The 21,736-nt window shown below is 45.1% G+C and overlaps 1 protein-coding gene across 2 annotated transcripts in view; it reads left to right on the top strand.

The window, feature by feature from the left end:
* The window catches only part of SLC4A8 (solute carrier family 4 member 8), an 82,388-nt gene that overhangs the window by 16,833 nt on the left and 43,819 nt on the right, over nucleotides 1-21,736 (top strand). The window contains exons 1-4 of one of the 2 annotated variants that reach the window (XM_028721477.2): nucleotides 6,029-6,194; nucleotides 10,998-11,079; nucleotides 18,533-18,661; nucleotides 19,935-20,070. In XM_028721477.2, the coding sequence (XP_028577310.2) occupies nucleotides 6,141-6,194; nucleotides 10,998-11,079; nucleotides 18,533-18,661; nucleotides 19,935-20,070 (401 nt within the window). In that variant the 5' untranslated portion in view covers nucleotides 6,029-6,140. Of the gene's footprint in view, nucleotides 1-6,028; nucleotides 6,195-10,997; nucleotides 11,080-18,532; nucleotides 18,662-19,934; nucleotides 20,071-21,736 lie in introns of those variants that run through there. The other variant, XM_077923824.1, reaches the window with a different exon arrangement.

Raw genomic sequence — 21,736 nt, 5'->3', positions numbered from 1 at the left:
GTCCAGGGGGTCACGAAGAGTTGGACACGACTAAGCAACACAACAACAACAAGGTGCTACTGGACAATATTTTATTTTTTATTATTTCTTTCGACCGTGTCAGACCAACATGGCTACCTACCTGAATCTGAAGCTCAGTGTGAGGTCAGGGGAAGAGTCTCTCTCCTTCCTAGCACTGAACTCAGAAAAGCTGTGGTTTGGCAGTTTGATAAGAGTGGTAGGAGACGCTCATGGCTCTGAGTGCTGTGTATGAATTTGTGGACCCCTTGCTGAATAATTACGGTGGTACCTCAGTTAAGAACTTAATTCGTTCTGGAGGTCTGTTCTTAACCTGAAACTATTCTTAACCTGAGGTACTACTTTAGCTAATGGGGCCTCCTACTGCCACCGCGCCACTGCTGCACGATTTCTGTTCTCATCCTGAAGCAAAGTTCTTAACCCGAGGTACTATTTCTGGGTTAGCGGAGTCTGTAACCTGAAGTGTCAGTAACCTGAAGCGTCTGTAACCCAAGGTACCACTGTATAGGCACAAAAATGCAATGCAGAGATGAATTTATTTTGCCCATTCCATTGCAGAATCTAGAACGCATAAGTTTCCTGTTCCTTTTAGCTGATGTAATCTTTCCTGGCTGCTAGAATGCATAAAATCCTAACACTAGTTTCAGTGCGAGGTCAGTCCATCATTCAATTTCAGCTCCTCAGTTAAATGAAGGTAGGCTGTCATTGGGATCTTAGGTTTTCTGGAACTTGGAATGGAATAAGTGTATGCATTTGTTTTAATAACTAATGAAAAACAAAACAATTGTGCCTCATTGATTTAATTTGTTTTTGTTGCAAAAACAAATTAGATTGCAAATGGATGAATTCTTAATTAGAATTCACATTACTCATTTGTTTGATTCATTTTTCGTTAGTTTCTAATGGAAAATTGGAATGCTTTGAAACAGCATGTAACTGAAAGGTTACAGAAGGATAAGGAGAGGGAGGCTGCACTGAAACTTATAGATGTAAAATGGGAACCCTTTGCTTTGTCTATTTGAAACTTTAAAATGTCTTACCTACTTGAGGAGTGGTACAATGACGGAAAATTTCATAGGAACAGGTGTAAAACACAGAAGTTACAAGCAGGAGAGGAGCACTTGGGCCTCTCATTGAAAGGATGTAATTACAAGTAAAGAATTTTATCTAGACAAATGAAATTAACGCACATTTTTCCCATAGGGTATCAAAGCAAGTTCCAGAAAGCATAAAATCCCAGTAATGAACATCTGGGCCCCCCATTGAATGGAATTTTTTTTTAAAGCCTCTAAAATGCCCTTTTCTAATGTGTCTCAAATTTGGCAGGGGTGCTGCATTCAAGGCATAGTAGAGTTCCTCAAGTTTCCATGCCATTTGGGTGGAACACATCAAATTTACAGTCAATAGAAAACTGGCTGGGTCTCCCATTGAAATCAGCGGGGTGGGGAAATGGATGGGAATGATAAAACAAATGAATTAATTGCAAATCAGTTATTGAAACACATGAAAAATGAAATGAGCAAATAATGAAACAAAATGAAGTTTTCATAATAAAAATGAATGGAGAAACTAAACTAGCCTAGTTCTTCACCATCCCTGCAATGGAATCGGTAAGTGAATTAGGCATAGCTGTTTCAATTTTTATATTTACAAGCAGTTTTGACAATGGATGGAAGGTTTCTAGATTTAAACTCGTTCTAAGTATGTTTGCTTTGAACATTGTGTTAATACAAATGTAGTTGCAACCTCAATTGTATTTTTTCTCTGTGTAATTATTGGACTAGGAAAATTTTTCTGAAGCTGATTTTCAAGGCTAATTTAATTTAAACCTTATTAAATATGCGTTTTAGGACATTAGAATCAACTGGGTCCCCCAAAAGCTTGAGAAAATCATTCTACTTGAATAATTGCAAGCACTACCACTGGCAGAAGTCCAAAGTATGACTAAAACCAGCTTTAAGAATTGATTAGGTTTTTTTTTAGTACTAGGCTCCCACTGAGGGTGTTGGTTTTCTTGGCTGTTGAGGATCCAAGCAGGAGTTACATGAATTGAAGATTGGAGATGGCCTAGTGAGATCAAGGGAAGATGGCAAAAGAATAAGGTTTCATGTATCAGGAAGCTCAAGGCAGCATAACAGCGTTATTGAATAGGCAGAGTCAAGGTTGGTTATAATTGAACACAATCATCTCAGTTTCTCCCATCATTATTGTTAGGACCTATTCTAGAGCAAGAGAAAACAATGTATACAGGTGCATGATGATTAAGCTTGCCATCTCTTAACCCACAAATCTGGGAAAGTTACATGAATAAATATTTCCTTATCTTAGCACCCACCAAATATTACTAGTCAAGAGAAAAGGGTGCATTGGAGGCCAGGTCATTTTCTACAATTCAGTTAACAAAGCATTCTCACAATAAGGCCCAAGGTAGTTAAATGTATGTATCTTGAGTCTATAATTTATGTCTTGAAATACAGTTGTCTTAGCCCAAGTACTCCTCTCTCAATATGGAAACAGGTTGATTTCCTGTACAGTGGTACCTCGGGTTACAGACGTTTCAGGTTGCAGACGCTTCAGGTTACAGACTCTGCTAACCCAGAAATAGTACCTCAGGTTAAGAACTTTACCTCAGGATGAGAACAGAAATCGTGCTCCGGCGGCACGGCAGCAGCAGGAGGCCTCATTAGCTAAAATGGTGCTTCAGGTTAAGAACGGACCTCCAGAACAAATTAAGTACTTAACCCGAGGTACCACTGTACTAGTATGCTAAAGCTGAGTTTGAGGTGGGGTAGCGATGTGGTATGGGACGCGGGTGGCGCTGTGGTGTAAACCACTGAGCTTTGGGCTTGCCAATCGGAAGGTTGGCAGTTCGAATCCCCACGACGGGGTGAGCTCCCGTTGCTTGGTCCCAGCTCCTGCCAACCTAGCAGTTCAAAAGCACACAGTGCAAGTAGTTAAATTGGTACCGTTCCAGCGGGAAGGAAAACGGTGTTTCCGTGCACTGCTCTGGTTCGCCAGAATCGGCTTAGTCATGCTGGCCACATGATCCGGAAGCTGTACACTGGCTCCCTCAGCCAATAAAGCGAGATGAGCGCCACAACCCCAGAGTCGTCCGCGACTGGACCTAATGGTCAGGGGTCCCTTTACCTTTAAGGTAACACATATCTAAACTTGGTGCCACAGAACATGGGTAAAGTTATTCCTGCCACAAGAGAAAGGCTTCATTTTTTGTTTGCATGATAAATAAACAAAAGGAGCTACAGGTGAAATGCCATTGTACAACAGGGATGAGGAATCTGTGGCCCTCCAGATGTTGCTAGACTGCAACTCCCAACATCCTTGGCAATGGACCATACTGGCGCAGTGGCTAATGGGAGTTGGAGCCCAAAGGTGTCTTGAGGGGCCCAGCTTCCCCAGAAAGGAACGCTTTCACATATGTTTGGAGAGAGTCCAGGCCTACAGCTGAACCTAGTAACCTTGTGACTTCCTGCTTGTTAGGTCAACAGCAAATCTGGAGGCACAGTAATGCTGAGAGGAGGCCCAGATGGCAAGTGATTAGCTGAGGTTGAGATGTGTGGGTTTGGCTGACTTCATTGCACCTTGGTGACTGTGATATCTTTTCACTCCAAATGCACTTCACAAAATGACCCCTCCAAGTGATTCATATGGCACCACATTAGGTGTGTATTCGAATTCACAGCACATAGCAGCCACAGTGTAGTACAGCAGTCATGCATGTGTAGTAAACAGTTGCAGCCATGCTCCTCCCATGTGATGCCTTAGTAACCATATATGCATTAGGACACCTCTCATATGTGCGCTGACAGAAAAAAATGGACTTTTCCCAGTTCTGGTAACTGGCAAAGAGGGTCCATTGCTGGCCATTAGTCATTCCTGTGGGACAGTGTTGAATTGACGGTGGAGCAGTGTGCTTGCACGCAGTTCTGCTGTTCCTCTGAACTGGGGTGGTTGTGATCAAGGAACAGAGATCTGTAATGCCCTCACCCCCCTTTGAAAGAAGAAAAGTGAGATTCTTGCTGGTGCATCTCAGGAAATTAAGCATCCAGATCTGCAGAATCTTTTTGTTAATATTTTAGCATTTAACCAGTTGCTGGATAACAGAAGGCAGGGATGTTGTCCTCGGACCTGCTTGTGGGTTTCCTGAAGGATGGTTGGCCATTGTGAGAAAAGGATGCTGAACGAGATGGGCCACTGGCTGTTCTTATGTTCATATCTTCTTATGTACCAGAAGAATGAACAATCTTAAGTCTATGCATGCTAATAGTAATCATCGTGCATGTACTTATTCACTGAATGTATCCATCAAGCAACGTGGCAATGCATTTTCTGAGAGGGGATGCATAGACTTTGTTTAGATGCTCCAATACAGCCACATTCCAAATGCAAACCAATAGCTAAATTAATGTGTTAGCTCTTAAACCAAGTTGGTTACAGGATCGAAAGGTCTAAGGGAAATAAGTAATATCCCTCCCTTTATCATTATCAGTGTGTCTCAGGTGTTCAAGACATTTTGCATTGTCTGCTTTTGACTAAACTGCAGAGGTGTGTATTAAGAAATCATCATCATCATCATCATCATCATCATCATCATCATCATAATTTATTAGTTATACCTTCGCCCATCTGAGTTCAGTGGGGCTTCCTCTCAGGTCCGTGAGTATAGGATTGCAGCCTAAGTCACCTGAACAATGTGTTGCTGAACTTTTTTGTTTATAATACTAAGCCATTTTATTATCAAGGCCTCCAAAGTGGTGAACACTATCAAAAGCAACACCAGACACTGACTCGTGTCACTTGTTTTGAGAAGAACTTATTCCTTACCATTTTCAAGACATAGTTTGAAAAAGTTAGTTTTAAAGCAAGCCTCTGTCTTGTATCACGTTTCCTCTCCAAAATACAGACCTTCATTTGGGTTTCCACCTCCAGTTGTTGGTATAATGATGGTGCCCAGACTGGTACATGCAAGGATTAACTTTTGAAATGAATGGACACGTTAAATAGATATAAGCAAGCTTTCATCGTTCTGTAACTGATTTATTGATTAAATAAATGATTTGCTTGGTGCAACATGCAAAGTTATCTGTCTTCACGAATACTAAATAACCAACTCCGAAGTAAGTGTCCAATGGTAGAGCTTGAATCTTTCTTATTTATGAGGACATTGATTTCTCTAGGGTTTTCTTTAAAAAGTATTTTTTATTGAATTTTCTCCACATCTCTACATCTCTAGTTTGTGTGTGTGTGTGTGTGTGTTCATAAGGAGAACAATTGTGCCCCCAGACCTGGGAACAATTTGATTTATGGTTTCTCATATACAGTAATGTAGAAATACCTCCAACTGTCAATCAATGTTCTGTTATACAACTGTTGACCACAGTGTATACACTTCACTGCTACTAATAAAAGACCCAACAATGACTTTAAAACACCCTGTTGTTAGGAAGATATTTATAGTTGTGGGGATTGAGAAATGGACTTGACTTCAGCTGTTCTGTAGAGCATGGAATGAAATTCCAGCACTTCCACTGACGTAGAATCTGGCAATTGCTGTAAGTTTTGAGAATTCCACTGTCACTTAAAAAGCCTAGCTTCTTCCCAAGCTACTAGTTTATTTTATTCTGGAAGGCTATTGACATTAGGGACCATTCAAACAAGCAATTCTCCACCTGCAGTCTAAAGTGATGCAGTCGCAGCAGCCAGTACTGTGTGCTCTTCCCAACTTAACATGTAGATTAATAACTCCAACATGTAGATCAGCTCAAAAGTGTGCCCAGAAGGAAACTGATTTTGCATTTTCTTTGGGCTGCATATTCTGTTTTCTCCAGATGTTTACTTTTGTGTTTTCCCCATTGTTAAACAGTAATAGGGGGCACAGGGCTGAAGGCCATGGTCACTATCTAATTTTAACTGATTGGTGTCGTTTTTCATTTTGGATGCCCTATTACGTCAATGATCACATTTCAAGCAGCGCTTGCCTGTTAACAGGCATAGTCGTCGTGAAGGCTTGTCTGCTGTTAGGAAAGAGAATTTCCAACATAGAGCTCACTCATGAGTTTCAGAAGGAGGGAAATATATCCTAAAAAGCCCAATAGTGCAACCTTATGCATGTTTATTCAGAAGTTCGTCCTACTGTGTTCAAGGGAGCTTATACGCAGGTAAGTGTGCTTAGGACTGCAGCCTGTCTTAGAATGCGCAGATAACGTCCATATGCATGAATGGCTCCCCTTTTCTTGTGATAGACACCCTATTTTCTTGTATCTGGCCCTGGTAATGGCCCATATTTTTTTTGCTGGGTGCAGTTCAGCAGCATCTGTAGGGGCAGAGGCTCCTACAGAGGACTGTGCCTACCTCTGTCCCTTCACCCCCAATTCCCCTTTTAAACATAAACAGGGCATCTAAGCCACCCACAGTTTCAGCAGCTAGTGCGTCTTGCCATTAAGTCTCCTCCCTCCTAAGAGGACTTAACTGTGTGTGTGTGGTGTGCAGAGAGTCTTGTGTATTAGCTGCTCAGGCTGTAGGATGCCCTGTTTTAAAAGTTATCAAAGTTTTTTTTTTTTTGAGGGGAGGGATGAACCCCCTATCCTTCTCCTATTGATCTGATTCATGTCATTCATAGAACTAGAGTAAATTCTGCATGGCAAGCTTGATTTTGACTTGTTAAAGAGTATTTTATACCATCCCCCCAGCCAGTGTGGTGTAGTGGTTAAGAGCGATAGACTCGTAATCTGGTGAACCGGGTTCGCGTCTCCGCTCCTCCACATGCAGCTGCTGGGTGACCTTGGGCCAGTCACACTTCTCTGAAGTCTCTCAGTCCCACTCACCTCACAGAGTATTTGTTGTGGGTGAGGAAGGGAAAGGAGAAAGTTAGCTGCTTTGAGACTCCTTCAGGTAGTGATAAAGCGGGATATCAAATCCAAACTCTTCTCCTCCTACTATTTTCTAAAGTGCTTTGGGTGGATTTTAAAGGATTCCCCATTAAAATCCACCTTGAAATGTGATGGGAATAGCTTAGTTCTCTCCCCTCAGGGAACTGGGATGGACCCCAACCCAAGATAAATATTTATAGGCCCCTGTTGCCCCCAGTCCCATCCTCTACACAACTTTTAAAAGAGTTAGTAGCCCTGCCCTCTTATTTTTTCACATGGCTATAAACAAAAGAACGCTGCCTTCTTACCAGATGGGCAATCTGATGAAGCCCAGTGACTTCCAGTGTCAAGGAAGTTGTGGGAACAGGACCTCAAGGTTTACATCCTTCCCTCCCACTCCCCTTACTTTCCAAGAAAGCTCCTTAAGAATGGATTTGATGAGACAGAAGGATGGGTACCATTTGGAATATTCATGCTGCCGTGTTCCATGCTGTCATAGTAATGAAGGTCAGGTGGCTCTGGGAACAGAGTTAGCGAGGAAACCCAGCTGAAGCAGCATCTTCAATGGTTCAACCTTTCCCCCTCCCCTCCCCACCTGCCCATTAAAGAAGATTGTCCAAGAGTGATGCTTTAAGAAGTAGCAAGTGGCTTCTGTTGGGGGTCAGTACCTAGTCAGCTAAATGGGTGCATGGAATGAACTCGAGCCTCCCTTTGGCTACCCAGACTTGCACCAGAAGAGAACTTAGCCCAGGACCTGGATCCTTGAACGTAATTGTAGAAGAAGATTGATTCTTCTTTCTTTCTGACTTTGCACGGCTTCGGAAGATAACCATGACATCATTCAGGAACTTGCAGGTAAAGCGCTTTTATGAGGATGGATGAGTCCCCACTGGAAGCCCTGCAAATGGTTAAAACCCTTAAAGGTAAAGGTTAAAGGGACCCCGGACCATTAGGTCCAGTCATGGACAACTCTGGGGTTGCGGCGCTCATCTTGCTCTATAGGCCGATGGAGCCAGCGTTTGTCCACAGACAGTTTTTCCGGCTCATGTGGCCAGCATGACTAAGCCACTTCTGGCAAACCAGAGCAGTGCATGGAAATGCTGTTTACCTTCCCGCTGGAGCGGTACCTATTTATCTACTTGCACTTTGACGTGCTTTCAAACTGCTAGGTTGGCAGGAGCTGGGACTGAACAAGGGGAGCTCACCCCGTCACGGGGATTCAAACCACCGACCTTCTGATCAGCAAGTCCTAGGCTCTGTGGTTTAACCCACAGCGCCACCTGCGTCCCCGGGTAAAACCCTTAGGACTTGTATTTGGCATTTTCTGTTTCTTTTAGAACAGGCAGTTTGGGTGACTGCAACTGGAGGCACTGATTTATTTATTTTAAATGATCCTTTCTGTAAAAGATTCTCTGCTGGTGGAAAACTAGGTGGGAAAAGTGAGAGGTTCTTGTTCAGCTCCCTTTTCTGTTGTGCTAGCTTCCGATGTGCAGTATTCTTGCAGGAAGAGAAAAAATAAAATGAAGATACAATGGGGAGGAAAACCTAAGAGCAACCGAGAATACAATAGCCCCAGTTTGAACTCCGGTTTGGGCAGATCCCGGCAGCAACTCTGTCTCTTCATGAATTTTTGGATCTTGTAGCTTTGCTGTTGCTCAGGGCTGCCAGCTTGCCTTCCACATTGAGGGACCCAGCGCTGTGTGATGTTATATGCACAATGTCATGCACCGGGTGGAGGGTTCCATGGGGGCTGTTGCCCTGGGTGCGCAATGGGGGGAAGCATGAACCAGGAGCCCCCCGCAGAGATCCCCACTGCACTCTGCCAGTGACAGGGGCTGGAGAGCACATTGAGTAAATATCAACCTCTGCCCTCCATCCCTGCCCAGTACACGAGTACTCGCCCGTTGGCCGGGGAATGGGGAGCACGGAGGGCGTGTTTGCAGGGAGGCTGATCTGTTTTGGGACCCCTCAGTATTGGGGTGGCTTAGCCCCCTGCTCACAAATATTGAGGGGGCAGGAGCCCCTTCTGGCCCCTACAGTTGGTGCCCCTGCTGTTGCTCATTACTGGTGGAAAGAATGCTTTTGCTTTTCCCTATGGGAAATTCTGCCTTCAGCAGAGCTATGCATTATTTATCTTTCTAGGTTGAGGGAAGAAAAATAAAGAAAAGAGTGGTACTGGAGCTTGCTATTAGCAAAGTGTCCTTTCTCCTCTGTCTAATTATTAAAATGATGCATGGAATCACTGTTTCTTGTGAGGAAGAGCTTTATCAGGCTATATAGTAAGTGCGACAAGTCTGAAATGCATCCAGCTTCCACTTTGATGAGAGAGAAATAATCCCTTTTCCCCAGCCAAGCTTCTATGTCAGAAAACAGAGAAGGACTAAACAAGATTGTTGCTTCACCGTACTGCTAAGCTTTAATAGTCTTAATTTTCTCTAGAACTTGAAAAATGAGTGTTGATGCATGATCTGAATTTTAACTTGAATGTTCCCCATCCCCCACATCTAAATTTGGATTGTGAGTCCCCTTGGCACAAAGGGCAAATAAGCTTCTATAATGTCACACATCTCTGCCTCTTCTCCTACTTTTGAATCGGGGCAGGAGGAAAGGCTAGCTTTGCTAGGCAGCAGAAGGAAGGGATTTGCTTCAGACATCATGAAGTATGTGAATGTGGGGAAACAGATGAAGACAAAAAGTGGTCTTTGGTGCAGCAATACATGACCATAGCCAGGGGGATCGTGTGGAGGGTGCCAGGGGGCTGTGGCCCCAGGCACACAGTTTTGGAGTGGGTTTGAACCAGATGCCCCCATGCAGGTGCCCCCAGCACAGCCTGGCCTGATACGCCTTTCCACACGCCAAGGGCTGTGTTGGTTGGCCAGGCTGCTCCCTGCGTCGGCAGGCTGGCAGCTCAGTGTGGCCATGCTTTGCTGTGGTGGGAGTGAGGTCACTCCAGTGGTGGTGGCGAGGGCTGGGCTGGCACCCCCTCCCTGTCTATGTGCTGCCTGCCTGGCACATGTGCACCTGTCCCAGGCACCACCACCACCAATTTATTATTTGTACCCCACCCATCTGGCTGGGTTTCCCCAGCCACGCTGGGCGGCTTCCACAAATACCAAAAATACACTGATATGTCGTACATTAAAAACTTCCTTGAACAGGGCTGCTTTAAGATGTCTTCTGAATGTCAGGTAGTTGTTTACCTCTTTGACATCTGACGGGAGGGTGTTCCACAGGGCGGGCGCCACTACCGAGAAGGCCCTCTGCCTGGTTCCCTGTAGCTTTGCTTCTCGCAATGAGGGAACCGCCAGAAGGCCCTCGGAGCTGGACCTCAGTGTCCAGGCTGAACGATGGGGGTGGAGACGCTCCTTCAGGTATACTGGGCCGAGGCCGTTTAGGGCTTTAAAGGTCAACACCAACACTTTGAATTGTGCTTGGAAGCTGATGCTACGCCGCTGACCTTAGCCTAGGGGTTGGGGTGGGGGCCCTGTGAAGCCACACAATGTTTTGGGTCAGCACTGGCAGGAGAAGTATTTATGAAAATTTGAGAAGAAGGGCAGAGCAATTGACTGGCGTTTAGGCAACCTGCAACCTCTTCCCTCTAGGAAATGCATAAAGGAATAGCACTCCCTAACACAGTGCTTTAGAGAGCCAGTGATGTTTTCTGATATCAGCAGCCATTACACCAATCTTACATGACTGCACAATTTTATTGACTAAAGGTAAGGCCACGTATTGGCTGCTTGCATTCATATTCCTATAGCAAACATTGCCACGAAGCCATAGAATATTAGAGTTCATATAATGCTGTTTATATTGCAGATATTTCCAAAGGTATCCCAAAATGTGTGTGAGAGGAACTGTATGTGATTGTGTATGTACAGACAAACATCTGGCTATATTTGGATAGGCCAATGTTTACATGTGACTGTTCAACAGAGGGGAAAAGAATATTTGTATGTGTCAGAAATTTACCGTATTCTTGAACAGGAATCAGCATTGACCTCCACTGTTCTTTAATCTGGTTCATGGGGTAAATGCATAGATTTGTGTGTTAATAATATGTGTGACGCACCCTCATTGTTTCTCTACCAGAGACCGGAGGATGAGGCTGTTGTGGATCTGGGAGGTACCAGAAATGTTGTCAACATTCGTTATGAACCCGAAGAGCTGGAAGGTGAGGCTGTTCCTTCCTGCCCCCCCTTCTCCCCCCATTTCTCTGGCAGGCCATTAATCATCATTAACTATTTGGAAAGTGAAGTAAATGTGTTTTCTATCTGAGAAGGTTCCAGATACAGTATTTTGTATACCACAGAACCAAAACTGCTTATACTGCATCTCATAAACAAGACTCTGGTGAAAATCCAATTTCTATAGCAAGAAAATTCAAATTCTGCATGCAGGATTTGGGAAACTTGATTATTTTGCATGACTGCTTCCATTCTGCTTTATTTCAAGTGTGAAAATTCAATATATCTTGATATTTTTTTTAAAAAAACAAGCTATAGGTGGTGGTACATGTACAGGAGATATACAAGTATTGATGTTTTAAAATTGTGTAAGAGATAGGGATGGGGGACAAAATTGATTCAGTTCACATTTAAAGGCAAACCTACTAAACCCACCCTTTCCAAATCAATAAGAATACTGAAACACAACCCTCCTTTGAAATTTCCCCTTCTCCAAATTTTGCAATGTGGGTCTCTGGCCAAGTAACGTGTACAAAAATACATATACTGTCCCCAAATGTAGAAAAAATATATATACTGGTGAAAATCACATAGAAAATTGTGTCATATTATGGGAAACTGCTTTACAAAATACTAGGGAAAATTGTATACAAAAATGTTTGTGAGAAATTAGTAGTAAAATGCTGGTGAATTTTCGTAAGAACTTTTTTTAATTGCAAACTAATATGGAATCAGAAAAATGGGAGTGACCAGATCTGAACTATTCAGCCATCCTTAGTTTTATCTATTTCATATCTTTCCCTCCAATCCATACCAGATGCTGTCTTCTGTCTGTATTGATCCCTTTTCTTTTTCCATGTTACAGGGGTGTGTGTGTGTGTTCTTGCAAGAGATGCATTTTGTCCTTGCAGAGTAGATGGCATATTTTGAGCTACATTTCATCTCATGGGAACAAAAAGACCTGCTTTAAAATGAAAACGAAAACACACACACTTTCTTTGTCCTCTTTCCTATACTTTGGTGTATCAAATCATGAGGCTGCCTCAACATGCTTCCTCTTGTGGCTGCATCCTATGTTTTCTATATGGGAATCAGCAGGCCCCACCAAGACGTCTTCACACTCAGCAACGATTTATTAAAACATACAGAACATAGGGCAACATTGTTTGACATTACCATAAATAGTGTGATTGAATAAAGTTTATTGTGGCTAGCATTGAGAGCCAGTGTGGTGTAGTGGTTAATAGCGGTAGACTCGTAATCTGGTGAACCGGGTTTGCGTCTCGGCTCCTCCACATGCAGCAGCTGAGTGACCTTGGGCCAGTCACACTTCTCTGAAGTCTCTCAGCCTCACTCACCTCACAGAGTGTTTGTTGTGGGGGAGGAAGGGAAAGGAGAATGTTAGCTGCTTTGAGACTCCTTCGGGTAGTGATAAAGCGGGATATCGAATCCAAACCCCCCTCCTCCTCCTCCTCCTCCTCCTCCTCCTCCTCCTCCTCCTTCTTCTTCTTCTTCTTCTTCATTGCCCAGGCTCCCCCCCCAACCCAGCCAATCTGAACCCTCTCTCAGACTTTGCACCAGAAAGTGAGAACACCCTCTCCTGTTCCTTTTCACACTGCCTGTTTGACCTGAAGCCTTTTGTGCTTGCCTCTTAGAACAACACAGCACTATAGGTTGTGAGTTTTTGGGAAATGTTTAAAATATTCAACCCTTACACAACAAAGCCCTCAAGGGTGTCTGAGAAGGCATCTGAGAACTTCAGTGCATTGTATGCTGGAGCCTGAGCATGGCTGTTTCAAGATGGTGCCATTGCACCTACAATGGCGCCATCCCTAGAGCTATTGGTCTGACCAGGGCCAGTCCACCCATAATGCAGGCTGAGAAAGCTGCCTCGGGCAGCAAAACCCAAAGAGGTGGTTCCCCCTTTGCAGCTGGCAGAGAAGTGGAGGCAGCAGCAGTAGCTTCCAGCAAGATTTTGTGAGATCTTGTAGAAGCCTCCTGAGATAACACTGGAACCTGGTAAGGGAATCTTCAGGGTGGCAGTGTGGGGCAGCACATTCCTGTTTCACATCAGATTCTGGTTCCAACAATGTATGCACACACAGTTTCACTTTAGAGACACTTCTTTCCCTCTTTTCATGGCCAGCACTGAAACAGATGTTAAGGAAGAGAGGAAAACTCAACAGGTGCATCATATGAGAGAAGAGAGGATTAGCAATGCTAATGTATAAAGCACTGAAGGAAGCCTGCAGAATGCTGCCTTCCATATGAACCCTAGAGGAGGGGCAGTAGAAGTCTGTGGATAGTGGAATGTGACAGGATTCCAGGAAGGAGAGGCAGGAAACCTGCCAAATCAAGCTCTGCCCCCTGTAATATGGTGGTATTCAAAACTATTCTCTCAGGAGCTGCTGGGCTCAAACTTGAGACCTTCTGTTTGCATGTGGCTGTTCCATCTGGTGAATTGTAAGTCTGGAATATCTGCTGCCCTAAGTAGTTAAGAACCTTCAGGCCTGAACTGGCCTCACCCAGGCATACTGGTCATTGGCACCTCCTGGACAGGAAGGACTATAAAAGGGCTTCCAGTTTGCTTGAGCAGAGGATATGCCTAACTCCGGTGTGTTCCTTTCGTCCTGATTCCTGGCTTTGTCATCTTCTCTAACTTCTGCTTTGCTTCTTGGATCCAATTCCTGCTTTTGTCATTCTTGCCTGCTCCTTCCCTGGTTCCAACTCCCTGGCCCAGCTGCTGCTTCCTGGCTCCTGACTTACGTTGGACAGCTGCCTGTTGATTACACATCCATGACACTTTCAAAACCACAGGGACTAGAAACTTGACTGTCATATAAGAATGACAACCGATGTTCTTCAGGAACTTGAAATGTGGGATTGGATTTTGTGCAAGCCACTCTTACACATGGAATCTGAGAAGCCAAAGAATCTTTGGCGGTGGTGCCACAGAGAACTCTGTAATTCCTTTAGCAGTGGTGCTGAGGCCAAGGATTCCCAAATGCTGTAGGAAGAGAACGCTGGAACTCCGCGATCGGCACGATCATCCTTTGGGTCGAGAAGCTGCTGCTATGTGGGCACTGAGATGCACACGCATGTTTAAAGTAGCCTGTGTTATGTGACAGTGTGAGTACCTCCCACTATGCCTAGCAAATATTTGCCCAACAAACACAGCCTGCTGCTTCTTCTGCTAGCAAATATCCCTCTGAATGAAATTGTTCCTTAGCACGGACTGTTCCAAGCCTTCATGCAAATTTTCGACATGAGCCAAGATCTGATAGAGCTTCCTTCCAAAGCAAAATTCTCCCTCTCTGTGTGTGGATCACAAGTTGATCTTGTTCTCTAATTGATTTAGTTGTTGTTGTTTTACATGTTTTAGCGGTTATGCTTTTTGACTGGCTTGTCTTATTGCATTTTTTTTATTTTATATTTTTAGGGACGTGGGTGGCGCTGTGGGTAAAAGCCTCAGCGCCTAGGGCTTGCCGATCGAAAGGTCGGTGGTTCGAATCCCCGCGGCGGGGTGCGCTCCCGTTGCTCGGTCCCAGCGCCTGCCAACCTAGCAGTTCAAAAGCACCCCCAGGTGCAAGTAGATAAATAGGGACCGCTTACCAGCGGGAAGGTAAACGGCGTTTCCGTGTGCAGCTCTGGCTCGCCAGATGCAGCTTGTCACGCTGGCCACGTGACCCGGAAGTGTCTCCGGACAGCGCTGGCCCCCGGCCTCTTGAGTGAGATGGGCGCACAACCCTAGAGTCTGTCAAGACTGGCCCGTATGGGCAGGGGTACCTTTACCTTTTATTTTATATTTTTATTGAGTTTTCAATATTTATCATAGTCACATTTTGTTACATACAGCAATAACCTTAAACATTGCACGACTGAGCACCGACCTCCTTCCCTCCCACTTTCTGACTTCTGAACACCTTTACTAAATTCTTAGCATCTCTATAAACCCCTTTTTAATTTCTATCTTTCTGTAACATTTCACCTCATTATATGTAAATTATGGATACTTTCAATACTTTGATGGAATTGTTTAATTGTGTATTTTAATAATGTATTGATTTCATACTGGTAAACCTCTTAGAAGCCACTGTGGCATGTAGGTGGTATATAAATTAATAATAATAAATCTATACAATAAATTGTCCTTCATAACTTTGAAACGTTCCACCAGCGGAAAGCTCTGTTACCTGTGACACAGTAATAAAAGCTAGTAAAAGATGCCAACAAGAATTGCAGTCATAAATGCAGAACACCAATAATTTTTTCACTTCAAACACATCCTCCTAGGCTGGACTGAAACGAAAGTCCCCCCCCCCCTTGTGCCTTGTATCCCTGCAAGAAAGAACACGGCAGAGGACTCTCCAAACAGGAATTCTAAAGGGCAAGAACCACAAGAGGAAATAGAAAATGTGCTGGAGATGAAAACCAGATTTTAAAGGATTCTGGGTTGTACCCATTGTTGGCCATGCTCTAAGTAGAGCCATTGAAGTTAATGGACCTAAGTTAGCCATGTCATTCATTTTAATGGCTCTTCTTGGAGTAAAACATAGTTTGGAGTCACAATACCAAATCCTGAATATGCTGCACTTTGTATTCTGAGATTGGTTACATTCACTATTACTGATATACTGAGATTTGCATCTGAAACTTCATCTTATCTCAGGCTGCTGCACTGCAATGGGAGAAGGTAAGCCCATTGAATAGTGGGATGTTGTTGTTGTTTAGTCATGTCCGACTCTTCGTGACCCCATGGACTAGAGCACGCCAGGCACTTCTGTCTTCCACTGCCTCCCGCAGTTTGGTCAAACTCATGCGGGTAACTTTGAGAACACTGTCCAACCATCTCGTCCTCTGTCGTCCCCTTCTCCTTGTGCCCTCCATCTTTCCCAACATCAGGGTCTTTTCCAGGGAGTCTTCTCTTCTCATGAGGTGGCCAAAGTATTGGAGCCTCAGCTTCAGGATCTGTCCTTCCAGTGAGCACTCAGGGCTGATTTCCTTCAGAATGGAGAGGTTTGATCTTCTTGCAGTCCATGGGACTCTCAAGAGTCTCCTCCAGACCATAATTCAAAAGCATCAATTCTTTGGCGATCACCCTTCTTTATGGTCCAGCTCTCACTTCCATACATCACTACTGGGAAAACCATAGCTTTTACTATACGGACCTTTGTGGGACTTAGACCTGAGTAAATATGCACAGGATTGCGCACTCTTTCACATCAGCTTCAAACAGACCCTTAAGGTGGCTTACGGCACTAATCTTCCTAACAGGATATGGAAATGAAGGGTGAATTCTCATCTCTGTCAAAATCCCACACAAAGCAAGCAGGGTGTCAATACCTATAAATAATTCCCTTTTATATCAAAGGGAAGTCACCCTTAAGAGGAAGCCCCTCTTAAGTCCAAAGGTGGAAGAGGGGGAATCTCTGCAGCTCCTTCCGCTGTTCTTTTTATTCCTTGTTCCTTTTATTCTCTCTTTGTATTCAGCATGGCACAGTGTGCTTGAATTAGTAATAAATTGCACAGCAGCAGAATGTCACAAATCTTTTCACCCTCTCAGTTTTATATAAATAAAGGTCATGGTTTCTTGGGACTCAGACCCAGAACTTGAACAGAAGGTACCTGTTTTCTTGGAAGGTGTGCAGTAACAACAAGGACGGGGGTGCTCTGAACGAGAGCTGAGTTCGTTTTCTGCAATGCCTTGTGTCCACGGCCTGAGCTTCCAAGTAGAACTGCATCCTTGAACCCTAAAAAAAGAGAAAAAGTTAAGTGATGGGGTGAAAAATTCATAAAAACCTCAGGGATCAAACGCTGAATGTTCTGCATGCAAAGCCAACGCTCTGCCCACGAGCTATGACCCTTCTCAAACAACGTCTCACTGCCAATATTAAAATATTGGTAGCAGGGACGCGGGTGGCGCTGTGGTCTAAACCACTGAGCCTCTTGGGCTTGCCGATCGGAAGGTTGGCGGTTCGAATCCCCGCAGTGGGGTGAGCTCCAGCTCCTGCCAACCTAGCAGTTTGAAAGCACGTCAAAGTGCAAGTAGATAAATAGGTACCACTCTGACGGGAAGGTAAACGGTGTTTCCGTGAGCTGCTCTGGTTCACCAGAAGCGGCTTAGTCATGCTGGCCACATGACCCGGAAGCTCCCTCGGCCAGTAAAGCGAGATGAGCGCCGCAACCCCAGAGTCGTCCGCAACTGGACCTAACGGTCAGGGGTCCCTTTACCTTTAGCAAGTTTCCAAATGGCTAAATTGAAAAGCCCCCCCCAACCCTTACAATTCAGAGCTTACATTGGTTAGAAAGCTGCAGCTGCTTCTTTTTCAGATTCTGAACTGGCAGTATTCATTCTTACTTTTGTAGCTTGAAGGCTAGACTTACTGCAATTAGGTCTACATGGGGCTTGAAGAGACTACTCAGAAGTAATGCAACACATGGTCTTGGAATCCAGAAAAAGATGGGTAATCAGAAACACATTAAACTGACATTCCTGGGTCTTCACTGGCTCCATATAGCCGTCTGGGCCATTCATGAACCACAATGCCCCAAACAACCTGGGCTATATATATTCATCATGTGTCCCAGCAGGGCGTGCTTCTGAACTAAACCATTGGGCTAATCATTGTAGTGTATGCCCATCAGGAATGGCCCATGATCAACAGTCTGGGGATTACTCATGGCTGTGGGACCAGCCAGCCAGCAGGGCTAATGAATAATCCAGAGCCACAGGGCAGCCAAGAAGTAAAGTAGAAATCAAGGCAGAAGTCAGTGGAAAAACTAGGGGTCAATGGGCGAGCCAGAAGTCAGGGCCAAAAAAAAATAACCATGAATACAGGAACACACCGCAGCTCAGGAGGACCTTGTTGCTCAAGCAAAGTTGGACTGGAAGAGGAAGCCCTCTTACACTTCCCACCTGTCGAGGAACGGCCAACTTGGGTAGATGCTGTCTTGTCCAGGGCCTGAAGGTGCCTGCAATTCAAAGGTTCACTTTTTGTAGAAGACTGGAGGCCATTTTTTGGAATATCTTCAAAGGGAGTGCATAGGAAATGGGCATTGAATCTTCCACCCTCCCTTCTGAGTCTTACTTCCCTGCAGTCCATTGCTCTACCTTCTTTTCTCTGTTCCTGTCCAGGATTAACAGAAGTGAGCCGTAAGCAGAGAAACATGGCTGATGCAATTGCATGAGGGGAGAGAGAGTGGACTCAGTGCCCCCACCCCTATTTTATATGTCAATAGGATGGACATGTGGAAAGGCTGTGGTTCCTAGTTTTTCCAGGAAAGTTGCTCCAAAGCCATTCAAGATGCTGTTACTATTTGGGCTGTTCTGGTTCTGAAGAATGGCTGGGGTTGGAATGAGAAGGGGAGAAGTTTGCACAGGATATGATTTGTATCAGTTACACCCAATACAAAACTTAAACTTCTCTGCTTTGATTCCAGGGCACAGGACTCTGTATGTTGGGGTGCGGATGCCTTTAATGAGACAGACCCACAGACATCACAGACATGGCCAGAAGCACAGGAAGCGAGATCGGGCGCGGCAAATGCAAGAAGAGCCTGGGTCTAATGGTGAGTGTGCGGTGCTGGGTTACTATGTGATGTGAACGTGACAGTAGGGCAAGCATCTTCATGGGCCAGTGTCCTGTATAGATTTCCAATACCTCAGAGACAGAAGCTTTCCCAGCATGGCTACCATTAGATCCTTCAATAGAATCGTAGAGCTGTAGAGTAACTTTTTTTGCTGTACACGTCTGGCTAGGTAGTAAATGTATTTACTAGGTAGTAAATGTATTTACTAGGTACATTTACTAGGTAGTAAATTTACTAGGTAGTAGGGACGCGGGTGGCGCTGTGGGTTAAAGCCTCAGCGCCTAGGACTTGCCGATCAAAAGGTCGGCGGTTCGAATCCCCGCGGCGGGGTGTGCTCCCGCTGCTTGGTCCCAGCGCCTGCCAACCTAGCAGTTCGAAAGCACCTTCGGGTGCAAGTAGATAAATAGGGACCGCTTACCAGCGGGAAGGTAAATGGTGTTCTGTGTGCTGCGCTGGCTCGCCAGATGCAGCTTGTCACGCTGGCCACGTGACCCGGAAGTGTCTGCGGACAGCGCTGGCTCCCGGCCTATAGAGTGAGATGAGCGCACAACCCTAGAGTCTGGCAAGACTGGCCCATACGGGCAGGGGTACCTTTACCTTTTAAATGTAGTAAGTAGCTAGCACGGGGACACGGGTGGCGCTGTGGGTAAAAGCCTCAGCGCCTAGGGCTTGCCGATCGAAAGGTCGGCGGTTCGAATCCCCGCGGCGGGGTGCGCTCCCGTTGCTCGGTCCCAGCGCCTGCCAACCTAGCAGTTCGAAAGCACCCCCGGGTGCAAGTAGATAAATAGGGACCGCTTACTAGCGGGAAGGTAAACGGCGTTTCCGTGTGCAGCTCTGGCTCGCCAGAGCAGCGATGTCACGCTGGCCACGTGACCCGGAAGTGTCTCCGGACAGCGCTGGCCCCCGGCCTCTTAAGTGAGATGGGCGCACAACCCTAGAGTCTGTCAAGACTGGCCCGTATGGGCAGGGGTACCTTTACCTTTACCTTTTTAAGTAGCTAGCAATGCAGGAAGTTGCTGCCTTTGCACAAATCTTTATTATCTGTGGTACTGCATATTACTCTTTTGCATGTTGTGTTCTTATGCTGAGGGGCTGCTCCTGTAAGCTACTTGTCCCATGTCTAGAAACATTGCAAGGCGTCTCCCTCTTGTCCTTTTTTTTGCAGGATATTCAAAAGGGGAGGGGAGCAATTAATCATGCTCTCAAAGCTCGTCTCCTTGTTTGTTATTTACTTTTTGCTCCACTTTTTTAGATTCCCCATCTCGGAGAGTTCAGTTTATCATTGGCTTGGAGGAGGATGAGGAACATGTCCCCCACGACTTGTTCACAGAGATGGATGAAATCTGCGTGAAGGAGGATGAAGATTCAGAGTGGAAGGAAACAGCAAGGTAAAAATGAAGGACAACAGGTGTACGCCAGCTTCCTGTGTGGTCAGTTTAGCTCCAAAGGATTAAGCCAGAAGCATTCTTAAAGAAACAAGTAACCATTTCCCCTGCTTATGAGCAGACTGCATCCTGAATGCTGATGCTGAACAGATGACCTTCTGTTATGTTGGTTGCCAGAGATGTGCAAGGGAATTGTCAGTACAGTAACATATCTGTGCGGGATTACTGTAAGTCTTGAATGAAGAATGGATAGAAGCACCCAATTTCACTCAGGACAGTCTGGCAGGCCAGGATTTTGCATCTGGAATTCTACCATACTTTCTGCTCCTGTTCCAGAATCAGTTCCAGATGTCTCAGTTCTAATGGTATCTGGTGGGTACTGCTGATTCCAGAGTTTTTACTAATGGGCCGCTTTGAACATGCACACAAGCTTCCTGAGTCAGCATGAGATGGTAGTGCCATCACATCAGTCCAATTGAAGAGGCTTTTCATCATCGGCTGCTGAACCAACAGCACTGGAGAAGGCTTCCAGGACCTTCTGGATTCCAGGAAATCCAGTCTCTGGGCTGTTTTGTTTCTGCTGAGCAAAGAGCTGCTAAGCTGCTGCCAAATGCCACTTTGCGTCTCTAGTTCATAAGTGCCTTAAATGCACTTCCAAACCTATTCAAAATACATGTGCTAATGTACCTGCCAAGCTCACACAAACCAAAGCACATTCACTGTTGCTTTGCCCAGTGGTGACATCTACTGGCAGAAGACATGTTGTTGCTACCAGCCAGTGTTTTCTACATTCAGCCTTGGTAGCTCCAGATGTTTCCATAGGTGTTGATTTTCAAAATAAACAAAGCAAGTGACTGGTAACTCCTTCTGCACCAGTTTGTTTGTGAACACTGGGAGAATTCATTCTAGTAATCTGCGTAGATCACAGCTTCATAAGCCTTGGTTTCTCAGAGCCACTACAAAGCAGGGAACTGCTATTTTGAGCCCCTTAAAGTGACAAAATGTAAGACTCTCAGTGCTCTCTGAAAACAAGAAAACAATTGCCTCATTTATGTTCTGCTGACAGCTTCCCAAGTACATAGCAGCTGATTGTACTTTCCTTGAAAGATACTTCTCGTATTTTGAGAATACTTGGCTTTAGGTAAAGGTACCCCTGACCATTAGGTCCAGTCATGAACGACTTTGGGGTTGCTTGCTCATCTTGCTCTATAGGCCAAGGGAGCCGGCGTTGGTCCACAGACAGCTTCCAGGTCATGTGGCCAGCATGACTAAGCCACTTCTGGCGAACCAGAGCAGTGCACAGAAATGCCGTTTATCTTCCTGCCGGAGTGGTACCTATTTATCTACTTGCATTTTGACGTGCTTTCGAACTGCTAGGTTTGCAGGAGCAGGGACTGAACAACAGGAGCTCACCCCATCGCAGGGATTCGAACTGCCAACCTTCCGATCAGCAAGCCCTAGGCTCTGTGCTTTAGACCACAGCGCCACCCGTGTCCATACTTGGCTTTGGGAAGGGGCAATAATTTATAGGTAGAGTACAAGCAGTGCTTGCAGAAGCTCCTATGTTCAGTCATTGGCATCACAAATTAAAGGATTATGGGTAACAAGTGGAAGGTGGTGTAGAAATACTTAAAATGAGAATAAAAAGGCCCATGAGGCCACCACCTTG

Source organism: Podarcis muralis, chromosome 2 (assembly GCF_964188315.1).
Source record: "Podarcis muralis chromosome 2, rPodMur119.hap1.1, whole genome shotgun sequence".
In the NCBI taxonomy this organism is placed as follows: domain Eukaryota; kingdom Metazoa; phylum Chordata; class Lepidosauria; order Squamata; family Lacertidae; genus Podarcis; species Podarcis muralis.
The sequence above is the reverse complement of the archived record's forward strand: the minus strand, read 5'-3'. Positions and strand labels throughout refer to the sequence as shown.